This window comes from Carassius auratus, unplaced genomic scaffold, assembly GCF_003368295.1.
Source record: "Carassius auratus strain Wakin unplaced genomic scaffold, ASM336829v1 scaf_tig00018423, whole genome shotgun sequence".
Taxonomy (NCBI): domain Eukaryota; kingdom Metazoa; phylum Chordata; class Actinopteri; order Cypriniformes; family Cyprinidae; genus Carassius; species Carassius auratus.
The window spans coordinates 1-21,058 of NW_020524888.1; the positions used below are offsets into that span (position 1 = coordinate 1).

General features: G+C 40.4%; 2 protein-coding genes across 2 annotated transcripts; both read left to right on the forward strand.

Moving 5' to 3' along the window:
• Positions 1-231: 231 nt before the first annotated feature.
• LOC113076043 (tyrosine-protein kinase transmembrane receptor ROR2-like) lies at positions 232-13,051 on the forward strand (the record flags this gene model as incomplete). Its single annotated transcript, XM_026248691.1, has 7 exons — positions 232-541; positions 2,107-2,137; positions 6,615-6,736; positions 8,820-9,122; positions 9,381-9,638; positions 9,735-9,940; positions 10,797-13,051. Coding segments are annotated over 7 exons (2,658 nt in total), but the record flags the coding sequence as incomplete, so codon positions are not given.
• Positions 13,052-14,891: 1,840 nt separating this feature from the next.
• Positions 14,892-19,246, forward strand: LOC113076042 (nuclear factor interleukin-3-regulated protein-like). The gene is made up of 2 exons (XM_026248689.1): positions 14,892-14,913; positions 17,663-19,246. The coding sequence occupies exon 2, from the start codon at positions 17,770-17,772 to the stop codon at positions 19,153-19,155; it is 1,386 nt and encodes a 461-aa protein (XP_026104474.1). The 5' UTR covers positions 14,892-14,913; positions 17,663-17,769; the 3' UTR covers positions 19,156-19,246.
• The last annotated feature ends 1,812 nt before the right edge of the window (positions 19,247-21,058 follow it).

Sequence of the window (21,058 nt, forward strand, 5' to 3'; positions counted from 1 at the left end):
TGTGAATGTATGATGTAGAATTGATATCTAATTGGTTTCCGTTCACAGTGTTTGTTTTTTTTTGAGTCCTGATGTGTGTAAAACTGCACACATTAGTCAAACCTTTAAATGGTTTCAGTGTCTCAAGGTAGTATCCATCAGTCATCTCAGCGAGGATGGGGTTGATTTCTTCTCAAGCCTGCACTGATGCTCAGGGTCCTCACCTTTGACCCCTCTAACAGCCTTCCTTGACCTTTGCCCTCAGGTGACTTCCTGGAGTTTGTGGAGCCACCAAACAACATGACTATAGTGCAGGGTCAGACGGTCACTTTACACTGCAAAGTGGCGGGCCGCCCGCGCCCCAGCATCCGCTGGCTGAAGAACGACGCCCCGGTGGTGCAGGAGCAGGGCCGAATCTCCATCCGCAAGACAGAGGCTGGATCCAAGCTCCGCATTCAAGACCTGGACACCACCGACACGGGATACTACCAGTGTGAGGCCTCGAACTCCCTCAAAGTCATCTCGGCTACTGGGGTGCTCTACGTGCGACTGGGGACTGGAGGTAAAGGACTTTTAAACTCCAGACCAACATTACATCTAAAGCTAAATATTATATTACCATTGGAAAGAAGACGGTCAAGACGTTTATATGAAAACACTTTCGTATAAGGACTAATTATCACTATAAACTAGTTGCATATTTTCATGCCCATTATTAACATATTGTCTGTTTATTAGAGCTTATAAAGCAGATATTCTGCATGAGCATATAATACATACATAATCCTAACAATAGCTAAACCTAACAACTACCTTACTAACTATTAATATCCAGTGAATTAGGAGATTATTGAGGCAGAGGTCATAGTTATTGTTTAATATAGAGAAAATTGGACCTTAAAATGAAGCTTGACTTATTGTATATTTAACATTATTATTTAAAGAGAAATTAATGGATGTGATCAAATAAAATGAGTGAATGACATGCATTAATTGAAAAAAAAACACAGCTGTGCAAAATATGCAAATATTTACAAATATAGTATACTTCTATTGTATATACACTACAGTTTTTTTTTAGCAAAGACCGATTAAATTGATCAAAGGCATTTATAATATTACAAAGATTATTTCAAATTTCAGATTGAAGTTATGCTTCAAATACAGCTGAGCATCAAAGGAATAAATTACAGTTTATAGTACTGAGATATATAAACATGTTTTCTAAATTGTACAGTATATGGTCTTACTGATTGGTTGAGCTCTCTTCAGAATGAAGGGTAGTGTAGTTCTTCAGGAATTGTTCAGAAAAATAATCTTCAAAGTCATAGTTATATTCAAAGTCTTGAACTTTATAGGTCTCTCTTGAAAGCTTTATACACTGTCATTAAAAATCAATTTCCGTATGGGTAAAACGAATAGGATTTTTACTTCCAGTACCCTGCTGTTGCACTCCATGGGAAGACGGCACAAGTTTCCATTCATTTCTGTCAGGCCAGAGATGTTTGTGCATTTAATGCATCAGTTATTGTTTGGGAAATGATTGGTGTCACGTGAAACCCAAGCTCATTAAGCAACATACCTGGTGTGGCATCCCAATATAAACTCATCCAATCATGCGTTCTCGTTTTCTTTTCATAGCTCATAAGTGTTATTCTTTGTTCCTGTTCAGCGCTTATTCTGCGGGCCTTATTTTTGGGAGTCCTGTATGATGTTAGCAGACAGCAGGTGTTTCTTACAAACGGCATGGTTATGCGCCGAAAAAGTTCGTGCGCCCTGGCATCCCTGGTATATTTATTGGGAAAGCACGGATATAAATCTCAGGTGTTCCTGCATTAGGACTGTACTTAAGAAACAACTTCCCACTGTTTCCTTCTGGAGGAAAAAAAAACCTTTTATGTGCATACGGTAAATTCTCCACAAGGAGCGTGTCCGATGTGAAAATACATTCTGCTGCTTGTGACAGGTTTTAGGAGCTTGCTTGCGCCGTGCCTCCTGCATCTGGCTTAATAACACTGCAGCTCCCTTGAACTTGAACGGCAAATTAGGGTTTGTGAAAACAGCTGCTCCCGAAGGGAAGATCATGTTAAGACGCTCGTCTGTAATTCCTCCTATCTGTGTTTGCAGGACAGTCCCCGGCCCACGGAGGAGAAGACTCGTAAGTACTGCTTTTCTCAGTTCGTCTCCGTGTGCATTTGTGCAGTTTTCACTGCTTGTGTTTCTGTAAATAATGTTTTATCAATGTTTTCATAATTTCCACACAGTAAACTTTTTCAAAAAATACACACTCACAAACGACCTACGGTTTGATGAATTTGAAGAATTGTTTTTGAGAATAATTTTTTTTTTATTGCCCACACACCACATTTCTGCTTCAAATGCCCAGATGGTGTGTAAACTTTAGCTTTTTATGATTATCTGATTGTATCTGACTATTATTAGCGTAGATGCCATTCTTCTAATGATGTAGCAAGTACATCGGGTGTTATGGGAAGTGTTCCCGGTTCCGGTTTAACTAATTAATGCAGCCTAAAAATCCTTTAACGGATTTGGATATTAAAAGCATATTAGTATGTTATGTGTATGCCAGGTTAAAGAGATGGGTCTTTAATCTAGATTTAAACTGCAAGAGTGTGTCTGCCTCCCGAACAATGTTAGGTAGGTTATTCCAGAGTTTAGGCGCCAAATAGGAAAAGGATCTGCCTCCCGCAGTTGATTTTGATATTCTAGATATTATCAAATTGCCTGAGTTTTGAGAACGTAGCGGACGTAGAGGAGTATAATGTAAAAGGAGCTCATTCAAATACTGAGGTGCTAAAACCATTCATAGGATTCATTCCTGTATACTGAGAACTGTAGAGCAGTGCAATCACAGTGCGGTCGCATTTCTGCTGTATGGTAAATGTTTGTGGCCAGATCCAGTCATTTCAATAAGAAATGACAATACCCGGAAATATGTGCGTGGGTGAAAAAGCACTGACCGACAGAAAGCTGTTTGGTTTAATAATGACTTCTGTGTGAGCTGTGATTATTTATCGCTAGGCTTTCAACGGTGAACTTCTTCCCTGTGAAGTTTGGCCAAAATCTCGCTAATGTGACCACATCTAAAGTGAAGTTCAGTAAATGGATCTGGACATTGATGAAGTCTTCAGAAAGAACAGGAGTAAAAGGATATTGAAAGTATAGTGTACAAGGCAAATGGACCACGTTTCTTTGAAGGCAAACTTGTATGCAAAACTAATATCCAGTTCTTGTAAACTTTGCACTGCTTGCAGCCATCAGGGAAAGAATGATTTGCATTTATTTAATATATTTTTAAAAAAAAGTAGGAAGTAAATCTGAATCTTGTTAGGCTCAAGTCCTCGAACATTAGCTTGAGAGAAATTCCTTTGCTCAATCCAAACTGCGGTGAAATTGTAACCATATGTGATATTGAGGAGCGCCGTAGCTGAAGTTTAGGGCATCGATGGTTTGGTTACGCTGGCAAAATGCCACAGTTAGGAGCCAAATCAAACGTGAATCGTGCAAAAAGGTTATTTTAGCACCGCTTCACACTAGATCTATTCACAGATTTCACCGTAGGAGTGTTTTGAGAAACACTGATTAGAGATCTACTAAAACTTCAAACCCAAAGAGTGAAATATGATTTGCTGAGGGCTCTGGACAGACATGTTTCTGATCTTGTTACACAAGGCTAAGGGAAGGACATTTCAGAAATGATGTTTGTACTATATATATATATATAGAAGAAAGTGTTGTTTACTGTTTTTCTGGATTGGTAACAGATCAGCTCTGTTTGCAGTGGATTAGTCTAATTCTCTTATTTTGAACTCCATTGCAACTCTTTTATCTTGAATATGTGACGGGCTTGGGGTGTCTTTTTGTTTCCAGTTATTTTACCTGTACCTATTATTGCAAATTTTTATTTCTCATGTTCATTTATCATCATAATCTTAAACTCACTGGTTTTGTAGCATAAACGTTTTTCCTGTTTACTGCACTTTTTTATTATTCTAGTTATCTCTCACACATTCACTTCTGATTTGAGCTGCTATAATTGTTCCAAAACCTCTTTTAAACAGTCAAAAGTAACATCCAGACATCAGACATGCTCTCAACACAAAAGAGTTTTGTGTCTTCACAAATTCAAACATAGCTTTTATTAGGGGTGTAAAAATTGTTGAAAATGTTCATATGGGTCTTTCGGTTCTGTGCGTATGTGTACCAAACAAATATAGCATTGGATCTACCACTGCATGAGTGGAACTGCATTGGAAATTTACAGGTTTATATATTGTTACTTTAAATGAGAAAGAGACTTTTCAGGAAATTCAAACAATAAATCAGATCATCGCAATAAACATGAATGAACATCTCATGCTTCATGTAAAATCGCTCGAAAGGCAAAACAAAATGTTGCGTAAGCATTTCATTTACTTTGGGCATGTCATCAGTGTCCACAGCTCGTTAGTTCGCCAGAGAAATTAAGTCTACACGTGCATACCAAACATTTTCACTTCAAATAAGTGTGTCATTACACTCCTAGCTTTAATGTATCCTTTACACATTTCATTGAGCTTGTGAGAAGAGATGAATTGAAAAATATTGATTATATTTTTTTAAGACACACTTATATCCAACACAGATGCATTAATCTGATAAAGACTGACTGTAAGGACCTTTACATTGCATATTTACACACACTTTACATACATTATTCAGTTGTTCTGTAGAACTTTCTATTCATCAAAGAATGAAACTGTCATCATTTCCACAATAATATTAAGCAAATCATCAAATTAGATCATATGACACTGAAGACTGATGCTGAAAATACAGCTGCGCAACACAGAAATAAACTAGCATAGAAAACAGCAGCTCTGGTGAACATAAGCAACTTAATTCAGATACATAAGAAAAACTTTTGAACAGTACGTGGTACTTTAAACTCATTTCATATTCAATTATAGAGAGTAAAGCCATTTGAACGGGTAGAAATAACTATAAATATACCAGCGTCTGCTAAATGATTAAATGCAAATGTAAAGGAATATTTTGGCCAGTATTTGTGTGTACTGTGTATTTTCACTTTTGGAGTATCTTGCTAACGTCTTGCACTTAGTTTTAACCACCAGAGTTTGCATTTGTTCCAGATCCATCACTTACAAGGTTTCATTTCGGTTGGGATGCTGCCTTAGAAGGGAGACAGGAGACTCTGTTTGGATCAGAGCCTGACCCCGTATCGTATTTTAGCTGCTGTTGTGGGTTGAGACTAAAACAAATGTGTCTGTTGTGGAGACCAAAAAACTTCAAAGCATCAAGTTCCGAAGCCTTCAGATCCCAACTCCAGCCAGTTCCTGAGTCATCACATAAAGCTATTTGTGTTTGGCCAGAATAGACCATTTTTATCCAGTTGGTAACGGCATAAACAGCAGAGATGGATGTCCTGAGCTGGTGATTTTGGTCACTTCACGTTCAGATTATGATGAGAGAAACAGCAAAGCCCAAAGGTAGCATAATAAACAACTACTGAAACCCCTTCAGAAGTGCTCCAATCATAACACGCTGTGAACACACTTCTGTATGGCTTTGGCTCAAAGTGAGCACCTAGATTTCATGACTCCGTGAACAAGAGGACACGAGATGCATGGAGACGCCCTTAGCATTCATTAATGTGGTCTCTTTGCTGAAGCCAGCAGGATATTTTTTTAAGGGTTAGTTCACCCAAAAATGAAAATGTGATGTTTATCTGCTTGCCCCCAGGGCATCCAAGATGTAGGTGAATTTGTTTCAGTAGAACACAGACTGAGATATTTAACTCAAACCCTTGCATTCTGTCAGTCATATATTGCAAGTGGATGTGAATAATGGCTAAAATATATATAAAAAAAAAAACTATGGCTCGTGACTAAACATTGATGTGTAAAGACACAGAATGGTAGGTCTGTGCAAGAAACTGAACTGTATTTATATAGTTTTTTTACCTCTGATGCACTGCACTGTCAGAACTGTATGAGTGCCTCCTAAAAACAGAGGCGTCTTCTTCTTCTTCTTGCTTTATGGTGGATCGTAGACTTATAAGTGCATTAGAGCCAGCTATGTCTTAAGTGGACCATTGACACTCCTAATTGGGATTGTAGAACGTGTCAATGGTCCACTTAACACATAGCTGGCGCTAATGCACTTATAAGTCTACGATCCACCGTAAAGCAAGAAGAAGAAGATGCCTCACACAGTTCAGTGCAGTTCAGTTTGTGTTGTCCTAAAGAAACAAAGTGCCCTGAGGGTAACAGATAAACATAAAATGTTTGGGTGAACCATCCCTTTAACATCAGCATTAGAAAGCTTCGTATTGGCCAGACTAGATGTCAATATCCTACACAACTTACATTCTTGAGAAACGATTAAGTACAAATTATGATATAATCTAAATAATAATGTGAAACTAGCGGTGAAAGGTCATAAACCCATTGTTATATGCAATGTGGTGTTTGATGATAGAAATTCAAATTGTAGTCTTTTGTGCGCCTGAGTGTTCAGTGTTCAGGAAAGTTGACTCACTTAAAATAAGCTCTGTGTGTCTTTCAGGAAAGTTATCATCTTGTTCATCACTGTCTGTCATTTTCTTTTCTCAGAAGGCACGAGAAGGGCTTCTGCCAGCCGTACCGTGGCATCGCGTGCGCTCGCTTCATAGGGAACAGGAGCATCTACGTGGAGTCTCTTCAGATGCAGGGAGAAAGTGAAAACCGCATCACTGGTGAGCACTGCTGGGAACACAAACACACTACAGGTCAAACGTGTGGAATAAGTTGTATTTTCACTTCTACACTTGTATTTTCACTTTCAATTATTGTAATGATGAGTAACTGTAATTAATGGCTTAAAATGTGTGAAAACTGCATTTAAAGGGGTCATATGATGCGATTTCAATTTTCCTTTCTCTTTGGAGTGTTACAAGCTCTTGGTGAATAAAGAAGATCTGTAAAGTTGCAACGACTAAAGTCTCAAACCCAAAGAGATATTCTTTATAAAAGTTAAGCCTCTGCCACTTCCTCCTAAAACGGCTCGTTCAAACACGCCCCACATGTCTATGTCACTATGTGGAGATATTTGTGTGATGCTGCCCAAAACAAAGAAGCCGTGGTTTCAGTAACACAGCTAGTGTTGAAGCAGTCATGTCAGGGAGATGTGTGTGTATCTAGGAGAAAGAAAAAGCACTTTAATTGGCCTTCAGGAAGTAGATGCATTTAGGAAGCTTTAAGATTACTTACAACAGAACAGCAACATATTTTATGGACGACAGTTTCATGAACCTTGGAGAGGAGGTAATACTGACTTTGATACGACAATCTGGTGCTTCTGAATTATCTACTGGAAGTGTGCTTTGTTATTAGTTTAAGTATTTGCTATCGAATGATCAAATACGGAGTTTTGCGCGCCGTGTGTGTTTGTGTGTGTGTGTGAGAGAGCGAGAGAGAGAAAGAGAGAGAGAGGGAGGGAGAGAGAGACCGTTTCACACAGTTTAAACACATACGAGCTTCATCACTGTGTCTGTCACGACTCTGTTCCTCTTTCAGCTTGAACTGATGGGAAAACTAAGGACATTGTTAACTGTCTATACATTTATTTTGAAAGATGAAGCTCAAGATTATGGAAAGGGGCGTTACATTTCTAAAGAGTGCTTGTGGTGTTCGGCCAATCAGAGCAGACTGCAATTGTCTGAAGGAGGGACTTTGTAGAAAATAATGTTTGAGAGAGACGGGTCATAGAGGACCTACAATAATGTACAGTATTTAAAAAAAAATAATGTGTTTTTTGAAGATTAAAGCATGTCAACATATTCTGTTACACCAAATACACAAAATAATGATCTTTAAAAAAGCATCATATGACCCCTTTAATAAATACCATTTTATGTATTTAAAATATATCATCTTTATGTTTGTTTCTACATTAATTTGGAGATTCACTCTGAAATGATGACTGTATAAATATGTTATTAATTGCGGTTAACTACAGATTTTTTTTATTTTTTTAATCGATAGACAGCACTAGAATAGCTTATATTTGAATATATTTTAAATGTAATTTATTTCTGTGATGGTATGGTAGATTTTGCTGCTTAAGGCTTTTATTCAGGATTCATATAAATACATGTAAAATGTCATTTAACATTTACTGTTACTTTTGATCAATTTAATGCATTCTTGCTGAAGCTATATTTCAGTATTTATTTATGATCATATTATATATGAAAAACATCAAATCAGCATATTAAAATGATTTCTGAAGATCATGTGACACTGGAGACTGGAGGAATGATGCTGAAAATACAGCGCTGCATCACAGAAATAAATTACACTTTAAAATATTTTAACATTAAAAACAGTTCTTTTACATTGGAATAATATATTACAATATTATTTTATCGCTGTTTTTTTTATTAAGTAAATACAGTCTTGGTGAGTTTCTTTCAAAAACATTTAAAACATTTGATTCCAAAAAAATATTTTTTTTTTTCAGAGTGATGCAATAGAAAAAACATTTTGGATTCCCCAAACATCCTTTTAGTGAACAGTTCTTAAAATAGCAATTAAACAACATAAAAAAAATAGTTGAAAGAACCATTATTCCACTATAAAGAACTTTTGTGCATTGAAAAGTTTCCTTGAATGTTAAAGGTTCTTCATTACAATATTATTTTATCATTACAGTTAATTTATCATTACAATAATATCAATGCCTGTAAAGAACCGTCCATTTAAACTGTAGTGTATCATGTTCATAGACTCACCTGACATTCTGCTGTTCTCATTATTTTTCATTGTGTTGTTCTCCAGCGGCCTTCACGATGATCGGCACCTCGACCCATCTGTCAGACCAGTGCTCGGAGTTTGCCATCCCGTCCTTCTGCTACTACGTCTTCCCGTTGTGTGAGGAGGGCACCAGAGGTCCATGGCGGCGCCAGCTCTGCCGCGATGAGTGCGAGGCTCTGGAGAACGACTTGTGCCATGCAGAGTACACCATCGCACGCTCCAACCCTCTCATCCTCATGCAGCTGGAGCTGCCCGCATGCAACCTGCTTCCCCACCCCGGCTCGCCAGACGCTGCCAGCTGCATCCGCATCGGCCTGCCACCGCAGTGTAGGTTAACAAGACTGAACACGGGGTTTAGAGCCAAGGAAGGCTCAAGGGAGGGTTAAATAAGCATGAAATCCACTGTAATTGGCTCCCAAGCACCCTCAGTGAGCAACAGCAATTGAAGCGAGAGGGCCCTCTTGTGGTGCATCTCAAATTTCTTGGTTGCATTGCTATAATAAACGATTGTCTATAACTTTTTTCCATTTACTTCTCTAAATTTTTGAGGACAAAACACCTACTAATTTTCAATCCTTGTTAAAGATTCACCCCCGAATCACAGCTGCTACAACGGAAGTGGCGCCAACTACAAAGGCACGGTCAGTGTCACCAAATCCGGCTACCAGTGTCAGCCGTGGAGCGCACAGTATCCACACAGTCATCATCTGACGCCTGTCGAGTACCCGGAGCTCAGAGGAGGACACAATTTCTGCAGGAACCCCGGAGGGCAAATGGACAGCCCCTGGTGTTTCACGTTAGACCCTAATGTGAGAGTGGACTTCTGTGACATTCAGCCCTGCAGTGAGTAGAGTCTTTATGACTATCATGATGGGCAGGAAAATAACTCATGTCTTAAATAAAAAAATTAATCGTTTTTGTTTTGTTTTTCTCCCTCAGTGCCTCCAGAGAAAGTGAAAAAGGAGATCCTGTACATCTTAATCCCCAGTATAGCCACCCCTCTCATCATTGCCTGCTTATTCTTCTTGTTCTGCAAGTGTCGCAACAAACAGAAGGAGTCTGCTGACAGTCCAACTCGCCGTCAACTCACGGCCTCGCCGAGTCAAGACATGGAGCTGCCTCTTCTGAACCAGCACAAGCATCAGGTGAACAAACCTCAAGCTCCTGAGCATGTGCACTTCATTCAAAAACTGCGATTCTTGCATTCACAGCTCAGTTTGGACCCAACTGAACATAAGATTATAAATTAGTAATAACTCCATTTATTTTCCAACTAAGATTTTGCACCTGATCAGTAACTTAATGAGTAAATGTCCAAAAATGTCCATGTTATTATTACATGTATTACCATGTTATTACTACATTATCCTTTTTTTGTAATGAAAACATTGAGAATAGTTTTTTTTTAATTGTGATGAATTATTATTACATTCATGAGAATATGCAATCCTTGCAGAGAGTTTGCAGTATTCAGTAAATTAAAACAATTGAATGCATTCATTTCATAAATAATTTAAATAATTTGTAATTTCAAATGACGACTGCTCAGAATTAGTCAATATATATTCATATTCTAACACAACAGCATTAATATTACTCTTAAATGTTTTCAAAGAAAATACGTTAAGATTATTTTTCTTTCTGCAGTGGTTCATCAAATGGTGTGCACATTCATGTTTATCAACAAAATCCAGTCCCAAACGTGTGTGAGATATTGGAATGAGGCTGAATACATTTTAGTAAACTATTTTTGAGACAAATGTTAAAAAAAATGCATCTTAAAAACATTTTAAAAATGTAATACTGTAAAAACTCGTGGCTCATTTGTAATGTTTGGTTCCCTTAGAAAGAACTGTGCATTTTTGGAAGTCATTAATCTCTTCCAGGTTAAACTGAACCGTGATGTATCATTATGATTAGTGAGTTAATATCTGTTATTATATCCGTACATCAGTTGAGCACGAGCAGACTTGATCATTTCTTGTTGTCTTTAATTCCTAGGCGAAGCTACGAGAACTCAACCTGTCTGCTGTTCGGTTCATGGAGGAGCTTGGCGAGGACCGTTTCGGAAAGGTCTACAAAGGTCACCTCTACGGTACGGCTGCAGGTGAGCAGACCCAGGTGGTGGCTATAAAGACGGTCAAAGACAAGGACGAGGGTCCTCTACGGGAAGAGTTTCGGCACGAGGCCACGCTCCGGTCCCGTCTTCAGCACCCCAACATCGTCTGCCTTTTGGGTGTGATAACCAAAGAACAGCCCATGAGCATGATCTTCAGCTACTCGGGCCACGGTGACCTCCACGAGTTCCTGGTCATGCGATCCCCTCACTCGGACGTCGGCAGCTCCGATGACGACAAGACGGTCAGATCCACTCTGGAGCAGGCCGACTTCCTGCACATCGTCACACAGATAGCAGCCGGGATGGAGTATCTTTCCAGCCACCACGTGGTGCACAAGGATCTGGCTGCTCGCAACATCCTAGTCTGCGATAAACTCAACGTGAAGATCCTAGACCTCGGGTTGTTCAGAGAGGTGTACTCCGCTGACTACTACAAGCTGATGGGAACCAGTCCCTTACCAATCCGTTGGATGTCTCCTGAAGCCATACTGTACGGGAAGCTTTCCACCGACTCCGACATCTGGGCCTACGGCGTGGTGCTCTGGGAGATATTCAGCTATGGCCTCCAGCCGTACTGTGGCTATTCTAACCAGGATGTGATCGAGATGGTGCGCAACAGACAAGTGCTTTCCTGCCCAGATGACTGTCCGGCCTGGGTTTACACGCTGATGCTAGAGTGCTGGAATGAGTTCCCCGCACGAAGGCCACGATTCAAAGACATTCACGCACGCTTGCGCTCCTGGGAGAGCTTATCCAACTACAACAGCTCGGCGCAGACCTCGGGAGCGAGCAACACCACTCAAACCAGCTCGCTCAGCACCAGCCCCGTCAGCAACATCAGCAATGCTCGCTACGTCAGTCCCAAAAAGTCTTCCCCGTTTCCCCAGCCTCAGTTTGTGTCCATGAAGGGCCAGATGCGCCCAATGGTGCCGCCCCAGCTCTACATCCCAGTCAACGGCTACCAGCCAATGCCTGCTTATCCGTACATGCAGAACTTCTACTCCATGCAGATCCCCATGCAGATGCCTCCGCAGCAGCTGCACCCACAGATGGTGGCCAAGGCTGGATCGCACCACAGCGGCAGCGGCTCCACCAGCACCGGCTACGTGACCACAGCGCCCTCCAACGGATCCGGCACGGAGAAGGCGGCCCTTACGAATGACGACCTGAAGACGACAGACGAGGATTTCGCTGACGGAGCGTCTCAAAGTGGGCTGCACAACGAAGAGCTTTCTGTTCCAGAGACAGAGCTCCTGGGGGACAGTGACAGCCCACAGACCAAGGACAATGAAATCAACTTGGAAGCGTAGATGATCTTTTTAGATTAGTTTAGATGAGAAGAATCAGGTTTAGGTACAGGTTTAAAAAGTGAAGGGAAACCGGTGAATGACACATGGACGTAGTGTTATTTATGGGTTTTTATGTTTTATCCGCAGCCACTGATGGATGAACGCATCATTCTGCTGGAGATATTTTTATAGGAAACTCAGCTTCAGCTGCGGTGTTTGTAGTCTGTGATGAAGAATTGAGCTTTCGGCCCTTCTGCTTTGGGGTCGGCAGCAGATGATCTTGTTGGTTTAGTTGTTTTTTTTATCAAATTGTTGCAAAGCTATTCAGAAGAATGCATGTTCTTACTGTTGCTGTGCAACATGAAACATCATTTCAAGCATGTTGTGGGTACCATTTATTAATGTAACCTCTTCTCAGTTGGTGTTGTGATTGAGAACAAGTCATTAATCAATTCTTTCAGCTCCACGGGATTAAATGTGTCTTGCTTGAAGGCTTTGGTAAATGATATGCATTATAAAAACCTCTTCATGGATCAGGATATTGGACGATAAACGATGTGGATGTGCTGAGACATGGATGCTGACCCCAAGACATTGTGTCCTTTTATTGTTTTTTAGAAGTTGCTTTTATAAATCTCCTGTTGTAAAGATTTGTAATTTATGCCATTGATTCTCTTGAAGATTTATAACTGGTTTGTAATGGTCTTATTTTGTTTAGCCTCTAGTATTACTTTAAAGTCATACCAACCGGAAGCTTGCTTTCTACCCAGATGCTATTAACCAACATTAACCATATATTTTGTTCATCGAGGCACGTGGAAAATCCAATAAAGTAATGCATAATATTATACTACTTGTGGGGTTTCCTCAACTCGTATAGTCAAAGCTTCAATCTAGACATTGGAAAAGCCTTTTGCTATGATAATGTAATTAAAATAGCACAATCGTGTATTTTATATGACTTCTTATATGTGCTTTGTGAAAGATTGAGTGAGTGAGTGATGTGTGCTGGTTCATGTAAACCAATGACTGTAGAGGAGGTGTTCTTATCTCCCAAGAAAGGCGGGACCAAAGTAATAACTGATATAGTCTCCACTTTTGGAGCAAATAATTTACACTTGCAGAACTGATACTTACACGGTGACACACGCTTGCCTGCTGAGATGTCCACAGGTGCTTGTTGCTCCACGCAGGATGAGCTGGTTTGCGTCAGCGGTGCACGGAATGCGTGCCAGTTTCACGCGGTGCCAAGCCTGCGTGCAAACAGCGGCACGCGACGGAAGAGACAGTTCACGCCTGATGAGCAGAAAGACGGTAATTACTGGCTCAAGCGGACGCGTAATAACGAAGCTGCGAAGAGGTCTCGCCAGCGCAAGAGGATGGAGGAGCATCTTCTGGAGTCGCGCGCCGTCGAGCTTCAACGAGAGAATGACAAATTAAAGGCTGTGCTCTCTACAGTTCATCACCACAGCACGGCTCAGGGTAACCCGATGCATGCTGCTTTTGGGTTCCCTCTTGGACTGCCAAATGAGGGTTACCCGCGCAGTTTACCCGTCCCCGCAACTGTGTTACCACTGCGCAGTCTGCCGCATTGCACATTTTCTGGTTGTTGCGGAACAATACGTCCTGAAACAATCTTTTCCGCTCGGTTTTCGATTTTGCATCGTATCCTTTGCTGAAAAGCTCTGCCAGTAATACTATTACGAAATCCCCGCGCATCAGTTTATTGGATGGTTGTCATCCAGTGGGCAGGTACAGTCATGGAGCCAATGCATGCACCAGCGGAGCGTATGCGAGGAGTAGAGTTTTTTGCGAATGGAAATGCTCAAATGATGCACGAGCTGCCGGAGGACAGAAACGCATGGGCCAACCTGTCCCGCTGTTATATTTCCAAAACATCGTCTTCTGATTCGGCGCAGAATTACGCGCGTGAGCCTGGACCGATCGGAGGGGAACCGCAAACACGTGCAGAGGAACGAACTTGCCAACAACAAGAGACCACTCAGTCCGTTCTGCTGCCGCACAAACTGCGCTACAAAGCTGCTGTCGCAAGGTTTGCGTCCACCAACTTTCCATCTTAATGGAAACCACGGAAGACACTCGTTTGTCACCAGACGTGTTACTGGCTGTCATGAAAACATTGTCATTTTTAATTGCATTTGTTTAATTGCTCACATTTAAGTAAAAATCACTTACCTTGCACTGTGAATCTGTAGTTGTAATACCTCTTAAATAAAAGGTATTGTTTCTGCACCCGTGAGTGCTTTGTATGTGTTATGCATTGAATGTTTTGTTTTTTTTGACTGCATGATCATCATCAAAACGTATCCAACTTACTTAAAAAAATGCATATGAAATCTTATAAAGGAAAAATCGATGCTTAGGTTGTTTCTAAATGTGCACCGACATGTTTGTTTTCCCACAGGGTGGCGCACTCAAACACGTCTTTTTAAATATAGGGCATCTTTTGGGCGCCACGTTGTGCAAGTCTTTTAGTTTTAAGGTTACATCACATCCACACCTGTTACATCATGTCGACCATTTGACAGATATTAATTATGTTACATGTTGACAATTTTATATCACGCGCATATTCAAATTAGTTTTAGTTGTTGGAGAAAAGCTTATGGCGGTCCTTGAGTTGATGATGCTGAGAAAACCACAGATTGGAAGAGATGCAACACTAGGGTGAGAGTGTCCTCTAAACCAGGTGATCATGCATAACGACATTTATGTAAGTCTTTGAAAGGGAGACCTTCTCCTGTAAACTTTTTCTGTTTGTCTGAATACCACTAGGTGGCTTAATTTCTTTCAAACAGAAGATTTGTCTGTTGATAGTTTGGTAACAACTGCATACACGTCATCCAAAGTCATAGTCAGTCCTTCGTCATTAAAAGTAAACGGGTAATGTTTAGAACAATCGCTATGTAATTGGGCTTTATTCATTTCTAGATTAAGATCATGGCGGTTTTTTATATCATACGATATTAGTTTCTACTACCTACAACATCAATACCAAGATGATAATAACAATGAACACTGACTAATGGTTAAAAATATTAATCAATATAAATTTGACATGTAGACATTTCTGGATATTCTAGATCTGGTGTCTTACAAAACGAATTTAGAAAGCTTTTTTTTTAGTAGGCTATAAAAAAAAATTTTTTTTAATAGGCAGCCGACAAGGTTTTCTTCAACTGAACTACGGAGTCGTTATTGCTTATGTGAAACAGACTGCTACAAATGAGGCGCGTTTCATTGGCTCAAATCGGAAGATGCTGTGTTTTGATTGGTCGAGAGATGTGTCAGTCAATGGACGCCGCCATACTCTTCTGTAGTGACCTACTAACACAGATCCATGAGACAGCAGGCACTCCGGCAGGAAAAACGCTCAGGAGAAACACAAGTATCATTTCCAGATGGGATGTTATTACTGCTGATGAAACACTTCTGGTCGCTTTGAATGTTTTATATGCATTATTTATCCCGGACATCTATTTGGACCTTTGCTGATAAGAGGTAAATGTGTTCTTCTTTTACCGTGCGGGTAAACGTGAAACGGACGGGGCTCGTTGGGGTGTTTCAAACCGGTAGCCGGTATCTGGCTTTAACATAATTAATACAGTAAGGCAACTTTCAACTTGGTCTGTTTTCAATATAAGCTATGCGTCATACTTATTTTTTCCCACATCATGTCAGTGCAGACCCGTTTTAGTGTTTTACCTAAACGCTTATGGATTACTGTTACTTATACAGTGACATATTTTTATACAGCACATTATTATGATGTTTTTGGAAATCAAAACATATCGGGCATTGGAGACGGGGGTGGCACAGTGACCCACTATTCGTGCTGGTTGGGTGTAATCAGGCTCTCAGGTCAATACTTAATACATTTAGACCTTATGCAAGTTAATATAATTGAACGTTAAATGATATTATATAGCTAGATCTGTGGTTTTAACGTGTTCCATTCGTACTGAATTTTGCAGTGCTTTAATAGTAGGCTAAATGTTACGTTCAAGTATTTTCAGTTTCTCTCCGCTTGTTTGCATTTATTGTGTAACAGTGACTGATCATCTTACAGTCCTTACACAATAACGGAAGCTGGGACACTTCTGACAAAGAGACTTGAAACGGCACGACATCACGAGCTGTTGATCAATGCCCAGAGATTAGCTGTTATTTATTCTGACCGTCTGTGGAACCGAGATCTTTGATTTATCGCACGCGCACGGATCAGGCTGTCCTGAGTGTCTGTGTCGGGATGGGGTGAATGCATTATTAAAGGCCTGTTCAGATAACAACACAGCAAGGGCATGGTGTGTCTATACGCCCATTGCACTGAAGTAGCTTTTTAAGTGTAAAATAATCCTTTCATGCACCAACTTTGTTGTAGCCATCTTTTTATTATTCTTTAGAGACGCAGCCATTGGTTGAATCCCAAAGCATAAATCTCACGCATGTAGCCTCTGTTTCACTTTAAAAAAAAAAATGTATTTCCATGAACTATTATGCAGTAATAATACAGCTCTTTCCTTGTTTGTCGAGTTGCGAGATGTTCGAGTCACATTTTTCTAGCTCCTTTTTTATTGATTAATGTGTCTCTGTTCAGCCACGTGTGATGCTGCTGCTCGCATTCCTTTGTTCCCTGTGCTCTGGTCTGCGCGTGCACTGGAGCGCGAGCCCGAGCCTGGCTGTGTTTACAATCTGTTAATAGTGTTATGATCGAGCCCTCTGCTGAGTTAAGTTTATGGCCACAGCCAGGTTTAGATGAGGTAATTCCAGCTGTTTGATCTGCATGTTAAAGGTCATTGTCAGGTCTTCAAATCTGTCTCCTGCAAACTAATACCCTACTTTTTCGAAAGGGTTGCCAGATTTGAATGTAAGTCATGACCGTATTCTATTACATTATGCTTTTGAAAGCGTGAGCTGTTGCAATAGCCTACTTTAAGCATGCGACCCGCCTCACAAATGGTGACATAATGAGGCAGAGCAGATTACTTTGCATTTTCATAGTCACGTTTCGACTTGCGTGACATAAACCTTTTATATTTCCTATCCGTCTTTTTAAAAATAGAAACACTGGGCACACCGATGATAATATTTTAGGCTTTTTTGCAGTCGTGTCCATCTACAGATGCCAGACCTTGAACGAATCACTCTGATCTAATCGGTCAAACTGGTTTTTGCAAACATCTGGAATCTGAAATGGTTGGCAATTCATTTAGACACATTTACAGCAGTTTCTCAAACAGTACTACCAGAAAACCAAAAGATCTTGCTTGAGGAGTTGGATATTTACATACAACCAATTGTAGGAAACAAAACTTGCAAATGCCTTCGACCCTTTGTGAGCGATAAAGCAGCTCTTAAGTTATATCCATAACTGTATCAAATATGGGGGCGCTTTTTTGATTGGGGTGTCTAATGTGTCTCTGTTTTTATCTCATCAGATCCATTACAAACTTCTCTGGAACTGACTTCACAAAAGAGGATACATGACTTCTATTGCACTCTGACTCTTAAAACCAGAGTCAACTAATGAGCTTACACAGTCTTGATGATGACCACACTGTGTAATATGCAAGCCATTAAGAAGGAGCCGTCATGCACTGGGCCCTACGGCGGAGACGATGCCTTGGTGCTGGCAGTGGCTTTGCAAGGGACAGACAGAGACCTGATTGACCACAAGCTGTCCTCCATTCCCTTTAAAACCAAGTCCACAAACTGTCGCAGAAAACGCGAGTTCATACCAGACGAGAAGAAAGATAATCTATATTGGGAAAGGAGGCGCAAGAACAACGAAGCAGCCAAACGTTCAAGAGAAAAGCGCAGACTCAATGATATGGTTCTGGAGAACAAGCTCATGGCCCTCGGGGAAGAGAACGCATCACTGAAAGCCGAGCTTCTGACGCTTAAACTCAGGTTTGGCTTAGTGAGCTCCGCAGCTTACGCTCAGGAGGTTCAGAAGATTTCCAGTTCAACTGCTGAACTCTTCCAGGACTTTATCCAACCCAGTGCCACCAAGGATTCCTACCCAAGTGAGCTCGAGCCAGCGCGTTTAACCAGCAGCCACATATCAGTCATCAAGCACTCACCTCACAGCGCCTTGTCCGATGGATCCGACTCAAGTATGGTGGCCCAGGAGAGCCCACTTATAAATATATCCCGAACGCCTGACGGCATCAAACAAGAACCCCTGGAACCCCGCAGATACGCCAAAGACAGGGTTAGTCCATATGAACTTTACAGGAACTACCTTAGTAGCCCTTTCCTTGGGAGCTACTCCCAGCCATCGCCGTACTTGCAAATCACCAGATCGTCCAGCAATTCTCCTCGAACATCTGACGGTGATGACGGGGCCGTAAGCAAGTCCTCAGATGGAGAGGACGAACAGCAGGTCCCGAAGGGTCCGGCTCCACCCAGAGCCGATTCACAGAGTGTGATTGTGTCAACCCTCAAAGTGCCAGATGCCAGTGCCTCAGCTTTGCCCCACAAGTTGAGGATCAAAGCCCGGGCCATCCAGATCAAAGTGGAGGCCATCGATCCCGACTATGAATCATCTGGCAAGTCCTCCTTTCCCATTGACATGTCTGCGAGTCGATGCTACCAAATGAGTCCGTACGTTACACCCGAGTACATTCAGTCGTCTCTTAGCCCGATGTCCTTCCAGATGACCGATGTTCAGGACTGGAGGCAGAAGCCGAAGGAATGGCACCAGGAGGATCACCAGCACTGTCCTGACTCACTGAGAGCTACGCCTAACAAACTCATCGCCGACCTTAAAAACGACTCGAATGCTAGCTCCGAATCCGAGAACTTGTACTTGAAACATGGCATTGCTGATCTGTCGGCAGAAGTGGCCTCCTTGAAAAGACTGATAACAAAACAGCAGGGGTCTGTTATTGAGTCCACCAAAAGCACTACTGAAATTGACTCCTTATGAAACGGATGCTTCTGAAACTGAATTTCTTCTATTTGCACAACGCCTGTTTTCCACTGTGTTCGCTACTGCACTGTGCGGTGTTATGGTGTCAAAGAGCTGCACTTCATTGAGAAGAATGGTGTTTTGTGCACTTACTGTTGTGTTTGGCGTGTCCTTCTTGAGACTCCACTTTGTAGCCCAACAATGTTAACTTCTCAAAGTATTGTACATTGTATGTTCTCTTTTGTTTTACAATAAATGCAAGCACTGAAACACTGGGAGTTCCCTTTTACATCTTCCTTATTCAGCAAAGCATATACATTTTATCCAAGTTTTTACCAGAATATTAACTCTTAATATTACATATTCTGAGGAAATAAAAAGTTACGAACACAGAGCCGTCTTTTAAACATCAAATGGATTTATAATGTTGTCTTAATATTTATCTGGTGTTTGTCTGCCTTAAGTAAAGTAACATGTAAAATTAAGTCTTTTAAACAGAAGATTTTATGAACGGGTTATATTGCACATTTGCTGTTTTTATTGTAATATCAACACAGTTATATTGCACTGTTTCAGATGTTAAATGCTAGCATGAGTTGAACTTTCCACACAATAAAATCTACATTAGAAACACTCAAATATAAACAACCACCACCTGGAGAAAACTGGACAATTAAATGTGTTTTTCACCTTTTCTATGTGTAGAAACACCAAGGGAAGCAAGTTGTGGAGATCACACGAAGACGCCGGATAGTAAATCTATTATTAATGTCACTAATTAAACATGTCACTCAATACAAGAATTACATTGCTGCATGCTTTTCTTTGTGTGTGTGTGTGTGTGAAAGTTTTGGTTTTATTTGGTTCAATAAATAACTTCACCTTTACAAGTGTGACTCTCACTCAGTTAGCAGAACTTGAATAGAGATTAGCCTACAACGCTTAACACAAATACCGTTCAATGTGGCTTAATGTACTAGACACAATTGTAAAGCATACTATGTGCAGATGAGACCAAAATGTGAACGAAACGTGTCGATTTACACGTTACGCGTTTTCCTCTAAAAAACACTAATGCAATGAGACTCTGATATTAAAAGACCACATTCTGTGCACGTCTACTAAAGCATAATGTGCAGGAAAACAAATGAGTCCAAAATATGTGTTTTAAATGTAACTATCTGTTAAATGCATAAACCAGCATTTTGTTTTATGGTTTTATAAAGGGAGAAAATGCTTAACGTGTAATAATACTCATTGCGTTAATATTCTGGGCTCATCTGCATGTCTTTTAATATCACTTAGTGCATCAAGCCAGAAATGTAAAGTGCTACAAAACTGTTAATAAGCTCCCAGTGATTTGGTTTTGGTTATCATGTCAAAAAAATGAATAATTAAAAATTAAAAATACAGTGTGTTCATGTTGTCTGCTAAATGTGACCCACAATCTCACATTCCCTACAGAAAAATCAATATCTATGATGACAACAATTATACTTTGTCAATGAAAAGTTTCCAGCAAAGAAATGGATGTACTTCTGACGGCTTGTTGAACACACACTTTTATCTGAATATTTTACCATATGATGGCCGGAGTAGCGAATTACTAACTAAATGACTAACGTAAGACTAATAACGTTACTAAAAGCAGTTAATTTGTTACTTTACAATCAAAGCACAATTATCTGACCAGCTTATGAATATTTTTTATTTTACTTCCAAAATTTAATGTAATATCCAAAACTAGAGCTAGTGAATTAAATATATATTTTACATGATTCATATGATTTCATAAATGTTTTTTTTTTTTCTCAGCAACAATGCAATTATACAGGTTTTCCTCAAATAGACTTTTTCCTTAAATAGTATTCCAAATAATAAAAAACAAACATTGTATTGATATGCAAAAATGGACTTTGGC